The sequence below is a fragment of the Phalaenopsis equestris genome, unplaced genomic scaffold (assembly GCF_001263595.1).
Source record: "Phalaenopsis equestris unplaced genomic scaffold, ASM126359v1 Scaffold001116, whole genome shotgun sequence".
NCBI classification, from domain to species: domain Eukaryota; kingdom Viridiplantae; phylum Streptophyta; class Magnoliopsida; order Asparagales; family Orchidaceae; genus Phalaenopsis; species Phalaenopsis equestris.
In genome coordinates, this window is record NW_018165555.1 from 1,273,271 (window position 1) to 1,281,467 (window position 8,197).

Consider the following 8,197-nt stretch of genomic DNA (forward strand, 5'->3'; position numbering starts at 1 on the left):
TAGGCAATTATTCATATAATTGCTCTTCCTTTCTTATTTGGTTTTGACGCCTGCTCGCACTCCCGCGCGATCTTTTTCGTCGCACCCAAATAAAGATGATTTCCCGCCTTCCCGCCTTCCCGCCTTCCCGCCTTCAGCTAGATTTCTGCCCGATGAAAGGGTTTCCTTAAATGGGCCTCCTAGCTAGGCTGTCAAAAAAGTTTGTTGTTCGCGAACAGCTCTTGTTCGGCTCGTTCGTCAAGTAAACGAGCCGAACAAGAACAAGTTTTTAATGCTCGAATTAAACTCTGTGTTCGCTCGTGTTCGGCTCGTTTTAGCTCGAAATAAAAAATATGTTTATAATTATTTATATAATAATATATTAAATATATTACTTATATAATAATATTATATATATATTTATAACTAAGTTTAAATGATAACATCTCATCTGGTAATGTGGTTAGTGTCTTTTTTTGTATATATTTGCTTCGGGTTCGAATCCTACGCTTTACATTTGTTTTTTTAAATTTAATTTTTACGAGCCAATTTCGAGCTGAACACGAACACAAATATTTAAATCGAGCAGAACACGAGCCAAGCCTGAGCTCACTCAAGCTCGGCTCGTTTACAGCCCTGCTCCTAGCATGATTAATTGATGCATTTAAATACATCGCAGGCGGCCCAGCTCTCTATATATATCTACCTCTTTGGTTTCATGCAAGCAGTAAAAAGGAAGAAACTCGCAGGTTTGGTTTTTTTCCTTTGGATTCCCGTTGATTCTTCTTCTGGGTTGCTCACGAGTAGAGAGAGGAGAGAGAGAAAGAAACTTGAAGTTTTTATTTCTTTTTTCTTCTTCTTTGGTTGTTGGCTTCTTCTTGGTGTCACTCTCGATTTAGAGAGAGAGATGGGGTGTTTTCTTGTAAATGTTGAGGTAATCGACGGTGTAAATCTTCGAAGTAATAAAATTCTCTGCAGTTCCGTGGACTTAAGCAATTTATCGAATCACGTAAATCTATGTGTCGCCCTTTCTGGTGATTTTTTCTCATTCCAATTTTGCTTTATTACCATCGTTTTTCACAATAAATCGCAGCACTATATATATATATATATATATATATATATATATATATCATTTAATGAAAATTAGTATCATTTATGGAACAAATATGGAACATTCAATATGGACTACAAACTTACATTGTATGTCTTAAACTTCGGGGAATGTATATCATTGATTACTCCAGGTATATATTAGGTGTGACTTTTTTTTTAATCAGGGAAAACGCTAATATTTTCTTCAGTTTATTTTAAACAAAGTATTATATCCTATTCATTATTTTAAAGGGGCATATACATACATACCTCTTAATTACCATGCATTTACATATCCAAGTCTTAAACATTTATGCTTTATGCATATCACTCAAAATTGTAACATCAGCACACACACACACATATGTATATATATATATATATATATATATATATATATGACACCAAAGTGGTATAACCATAAAAGTAAAAATTTAGGTGCTAGTAAGAATCGTATAGTATGTCTATAAAGTTTCTTTATTTATTGTGCACACATGTATCAATATTATGATTTTACTTCATGTTTTATTTTTTTTCTCGTGGACTTCAGACCATATTTAAAACGACATTGTGATGCAAGAGCTTATCCCAAATCATAATAACAGAGCCTCCATATCAAAGATCTCTCCAAATAATTACATCATTTTTGTATGTCTCGAGGAGAAGTATTTTTGTTCATCTAAACTTACTGACCAAGCATATGTTTGCAGGCTTAAAAAGTTGTCTAAAATAACTAGTGTGTTTAAGGCTCACTATACCCTGATGGGGTGTGAGTCCTTTATGGGAGGGTTCGAGTTTGTAGCCAATTCATTTTTTCACCTTCATTCGAGAGGTCTCCATGTTCGAATTATAAAGGAGCCGAACACGAACAGCTCTTAGTTCGCTCGTGTTCGGCTCGTTTTAGCTCGAAATAAAAAAAAAAAGTTATATAACTATTTATATAAGAATATATTACATATATTATTAATATAATAATATATTATATGTATATTTATGTCTAAATTTAAATCATAATACTTCATGTGGCAATGTGGTTAGTGTCTTCTTTTGTGTATATTTGGTTCAAGTTTGAATCTCACACTTTAGATCTATTTTTCTCAATTTAATTTTAACGATTTTAACGAGCCAATTTCGAGCCGCAATTTCGAGCCGAACATGAACACTAATATTTAAATCGAGCTGAACACGAGCCAAGCCTGAGCTCGCTCAAGCGCGGCTCATTTACAGACCTAATTACTATCGTTCGATCACAGCAGTTCAATCACTATAATCTAACGAGTGTAATTATTTTGATTTAATTTTAATTGTTTAAATATCTTCGCCTAACTAGTATTATATAACCATCATTTCTCCATCGTCTTCGCCCTATCACAAACATCATATGGTTGTTTGACTTTCAACTTTATCTCGTTAAATTTATAAATCAATGACAGTATTTTGTAATTTCTCATGATTGAAAGCAAATCTCTAAACCACTAGGTTAAGAGTGCTCACATATAATTTAATTTATGTGATGATTAAATTTGAAATTTTAACTTAGATGAAATTTACTTTTATTTTTAAATTATGCATCATTTAACACATTCCACGCGTGTGCAAGTTTCAATCATATGGAAGTTTAAGCCTTTGAATTCTGTTAAAGCCAAAATAAAAGGCGCAATTAATAAATTGGAGCTCCAATTTATTTAAATTCTCACAACCGACCGTTGGCTTCCATTGATCCTTAATAGATAGGATTATAAAAATTTAGTTATATTTTATCAGCTCTCTAATATTTTAGTTGTTTAAAATATAAATCAATTTGAATATTATTCTTTGACTTTATAACACCTCATTTATTCGAATGAAATTTATTAAATTAATGTAGATTGAATACCACATTTTATGGTTATGATGTAACCAAATCAAATAACATACCCTCTTGATTAAGTTATGTTATTGTCCTCAATCAACAGTGACTCTCATTTGTTCACAGCCTACCCTTGAGTAAAATAATAATTGAATTTTACATACTTATAATCAAATTGAACTTGCTAATAAAAAAAACTAATGAGTTAAGATCACTCATATCTGAGATCATTAATGAACTAAAGCAAAAGGATAGATTGTGACAACGAAATCAATGTGAGATGTTCAATGAGAGGTGATTTAAAATTTTGGCATAAGTATAGACAAAGCAACATTCTCCACATTAAAGAGGGCTTGTACACAAATTTATAGAGAACTTTGAGATATGAAGAACTTTTAAATTTTGCTCGACTATAATTAACTACTGTCACCCATAAATACGATTAACCAACTACCATCATAGCAGTTGGATCACTATGATTTGTCCGTCGTCGTTCGATCACCATTGTACGAACATAATTATTTAATTGAATTCAACCAATTATCATCATTTAAACATTATAAAAGCCTTAGTTTATAAATAGCCTCATGTACGGCCTTTATAAAAATTTCAAAGTATATTGCTGTTGTTTATTCATGGCTCTTAATTATGACATAAAATGACACACTTGTAACTTTTTCTTTGCCTCTTGGAAGCCTCATCCATCTATAAATAGATGAGGGGTCTTAAGGGATAAGGAGAGAAAAATCTGATCAAGAAGATCAAGAGGAGGAAGAAGATTCAGCAAGAAGAGGAAGGAGTGGAGATGCTTTAGAATTGAGGGAGAGGTCTTGTAGAGAGAGAGATCTTGGTGATTCCTCGATGTAATGAGCTTGTAATTCTTCCTTTTGTGCTAGTGAATTTGGTAGCGATTCCCTCCGTGGATGTAGGTCTAAGGACCGAACCACGTAAATCCTCGTGTTTGTGTTCTTATTCGTTGTGGCATTTCTTTCCTCTGTTTTTCTGGTTTTTCCTTTTGTACATGCTTGCTGCGTTTTTCAGTTCTTGGAACAAGAACTTTTATATCAGCTCAGGTTCTTGGATTCAGGGAGATTGCTTGGTTAGTTACTGTTATCATCTCCCTCGTCATCCAAGAAACGCAGCAGCAAGCAGGTCCTTCGGCAATCCCAATCCTTAGCTTGCAGGTGGATTTCCCGACAGAGAAGAGGATAAGGCACTGCAGCAAATTTCTTGGCATTCCCAACCGTAGCCTTTAAAGAAGTTTCAAGAAGGAATTTGATATTTTATTTTGCATTCCATTTCTTATTTCTTGGCATTCTTGACGGAGCAAGATTACAATAATTTGAAATCATAATCTTGCTGAAAAGATTTGTACAATACTATTAAATATCTTTTCTATCTAACTCAATCCATAAGGAGTTCTTCGCAACAGCATGGTTGTAGGTGTTTGGCAGAGCGGATTTCACAACAATTGCAAACTTCATTACAAATAAGTTTATTTCTATTAAGTAAATTATGAAGAGGGTGGCAAATTTCACATAAATTCGGCCCTTTGGTTAAGCAATTATGATCACATTTTGTTTATTTCTACTTAACTTTTTAACATCTAAAATTAAATATTATCAAATAAAATAATTTAATATCTCCGGCCTAGTAACATAAATCTATAAAAAATATTTTCACCTTACTAAATACTAACACGGCGGATCTTTTATTTATTATTATTATTTATTTTTTAAAAAATTATAATTTTTCTTTGAGGCAAAAAAATTAACAGATAAATACAAATAAATTATTTAAATTAAAATCATCACCTGTGCAAGAGTATAAAATTAACTCATTCTGCAACCTAAAAATGAATTGAATTAAAATTATGCATTCAAATAATTAAAATGTAACGTTTCAACTAAAACAAAATAAAAAAAATTAAAAAAAAATCCTAATCACTTTCCTACAGAACACTAAAAATCAGCATATGTTTTCAAATCTCCATCCCCGTCCAGAACAAGCTACCAAATTAACGAACTTCGACACATGAGAGCGAAATCTTTTAGTTAGAAGATGCCAAGCTTTGCTTCGTTCTTCACGGTATCGAACAGCTCTGACGGCGTCAGCCCCCGGAGCTGCAGCGGCAGCTCTGTTTGCAGCAGAAACAGCTCGGTTGAGTTCATCTTCCACAGGGGGCAGAAGAATTGCCCTCTCTGCAGCATTTCTTCCACTCTACCAATATTCAATTAATTGAAATTAAGTTCATATAAGTCTAATGTATATAAAGACAATTCATTTCTTTCATATTGAATTAAGCAATTCTATACCTGAACAAAGCTGTAAACTTTAGGGTGTGCAGGAGAGAGGGAGTTTTTGAGAATTCCATAGTTCCATTCTCCTGACTTAACACCTCCACCTCTTAAGGCGTACGTTCCGAAACCTTGCTGCACGCCTTCGTGCCATGAGCCTTCATAACAGTCACCATTGGCATAGTAATAAATTCCAAATCCATGAGCCATTCCGCCGAAATATGCACCCGCATATTTATCGCCATTACTAATGAATATATATAAAATCCTCAAATAAAAGTCTAAAAATCTTGAATTTTGAAAAAAAAAAACGTGCAAGGGTATGTATCAAAAAACTATTTCGTGCAAACAAAATATTTGTGGATTAGTGGAATTGGTTGAGATGGTATTGGTCCCACTATCACTTTAATATCATCAATTCTCATATGTGAATATATCATACCTGAAATGATAGACACCTAAGCCATGTTTCACCCCAAACTCGAACTGTCCCACATAGCAGCCACCATCCGAGCATCTCAGCACTCCATAGCCATTGCTTCGCCCGCCAGCCCATTCACCGGCATAGCCGACACTTTTGTTGAATTGATAGACACCAAAACCGTGATATAAGCCCTTGCGATAATGACCATAGTATCGTGTTCCCTTCCCCCACCGCTCGATCCCATAGCCATCGCACTTCCCGTCCACCCAATCGCGCTCGTATCTCCCTCGCTCGAAGAAATCATAGACACCACTCCCGTTGAACTTCCCCAAATAAAGCTCCCCTTCATATGAATCCCCATTAGAGTACAACTCTGTACCTTCCCTATTATCAATGCTTGCTCCAGCAAAAACCGTGGGGTTCTCCTCGTCCCCAACAAACCATTCAACGGGCTTTTTCCGGCGTAGGAGTAGAAAAAGGCCGGACTTTATTAGGATGATTGAGGAAGCAAGGGAAAGAAACCAGATGTTTAAGATGGAGAAGGGCCCGCTGCGGAGGTAGTGGTAGAAGACCATAAGGAAAGTGAGTAGAATGAGTGGGAAGCAAGTAGTGAAGACGACACTGTGGCAGGCCAAAAGCATTTCATTGAAGGTGGAGAGTCTGTAAGACGATGATCGAAGGAAGGATGAGAATTTCTGCATTTGCATTTCTTCTTTGTGCTTTCTAATGGCAGCAACAAAACTTGCAGTAATGCGAAGCATAGTACTGAGCGAACGTAGTTATAAAAAGAAGAGTAACAGATTGGGAGAGAGAAGCGGAGGAAATTCGGAGTGCCGTTCTTTGACACATGAAATGCCGGTATTTAATTTGGACATGATTTTGTTGGATAAGGAAGCTTGAAATTGCCATCAACGTCAACGTTTACCAGAGGTTGGCGACTTCTTGATTCATGTTTTTATTTAGATTTTAAATCTTCAAATTAAAACAAAATTTAGCTATTTAATTTACGTAGCAAATCTAATCAAAGCGAACTAATAAGCAATTATATATTAGAAGATTTTGTGGAACCAACGCTGGAATTTAAATTCGAATGAAGGGCTCATTTGATGGCTCATAATTACATGTTTTTTTAATAAATATAACTAAATAAAATTAATCTTGTTATATGTGATATTACTTTAATTCGTTTTTACTGGAGAATTAAGTTAAGAAAGAATTTTATATTCACAAAATCAAATTTAATATCTTCTAAATTATTTTTTTAAAATTCGAGAAGAATAGTGAAGTAACCGATTAACTTACAAATTTCGATTGAATTTGATAATGCATCACTTTGTTTTAATTTGATGGGATAGAAATAGAATTCTTAGAAATTTATCCGTATAATGTAAATTAATATCATTTATTAAATAAATATGGAACATTTAATATGGATTATTTCATTATATTGTATGTCTTAAACTTAGCAGAATGTTTACATTTATTACTCCAGGTTTACACAAGTTGTGATTTTCTTCATCTCCTCAATCAAAGAATAGGCCTCATCAAAGGGTTTTAATATTATGGAACCTCCTACAGCTGTGTATATGATCGCTTTAAGGGACCCTACCAACCTGTTATAAAAAAGTTTGAATGATCAACCAACCAAGTAGTGCGTGGTGGGGGCACTTCCTAAAGAGCTTCAATTTTATCGTTTTTACTGGAGAATCACATAGAAAGTTTTAATTTTATCCTTCCATCGTTCAATTCAAGGGAGAAATAAAGAATCTTACTCACTCTTCTTTATAAAACCATTAACTCAAACTTTGATTTAAACATAGAAATCATACACAAAGTTTTCACAGAAACTCAAAAGAAAACCCAAACTTATCTCCTTCTTTTACAAAGTAAGATGGATGAAATGGAAACGAGTAGTGAATACTCCTTTTAATCCTCTCTTCTCTTCTTTCTCTACTCAAAAACTCCTTGTGAAGCCTCTCTGGTCTTCCTCTTTAATGCTCTATGCTCCAAAATGATAAAAAAAATGAGGAAAAGCCCCATTCATATTCAATTCCATCATTTATATAGCCTCTCCCGGTGAAAGGACGCAACCAACCACCAAAACTGCAAAAGTAAGCGTGATGGTGGCAAAGCACCCATGGTTAGCGCCATAGCACCATAAATATTCATAAATCGAATCCCCTAGGTGCTAGTGTCGCAGCACCCTGACGTTGCACAATAGCATTTAGGTGGTACAATTGTAGTGCCAGGTTTCCAATAGTTCAGGAAAATGGCCAAAAATCCTCCTTTCTAGGTCCCTAAGCGCTCACGGTCAACTCCAAGGTGCTATATTTCCAGCACCCCAATGCTAGTTTCATTGTGCCAACTTTTTCGATCGCTCTGTTTTCACTGCTCTCTAGAGTGGTTCTGGTGCCTAGACGCCAGAATACTATTTTGCCCGGTTTCACTTTGTTTCAAAGTTTGGTTGCTCCATTTACCTGATTCATGTAATACAACACCAAAAACCTTCCAAAAAGCATAATATAAACATAAAAAAAAGGTATAATTAAGGTG

The 8,197-nt window shown here is 34.6% G+C and overlaps 1 protein-coding gene across 1 annotated transcript; it reads right to left on the bottom strand.

Annotated features, from left to right (window-relative positions):
- Positions 1 to 4,891: 4,891 nt before the first annotated feature.
- LOC110033241 (phosphatidylinositol 4-phosphate 5-kinase 2-like) lies at positions 4,892 to 6,405 on the bottom strand. Its single transcript, XM_020737157.1, has 3 exons — positions 5,663 to 6,405; positions 5,239 to 5,467; positions 4,892 to 5,143 (listed from the first exon to the last, which is right to left on the bottom strand). Exons 1-3 carry the CDS (start codon positions 6,403 to 6,405, stop codon positions 4,892 to 4,894), a joined length of 1,224 nt encoding a protein of 407 aa, XP_020592816.1.
- Positions 6,406 to 8,197: the final 1,792 nt, after the last annotated feature.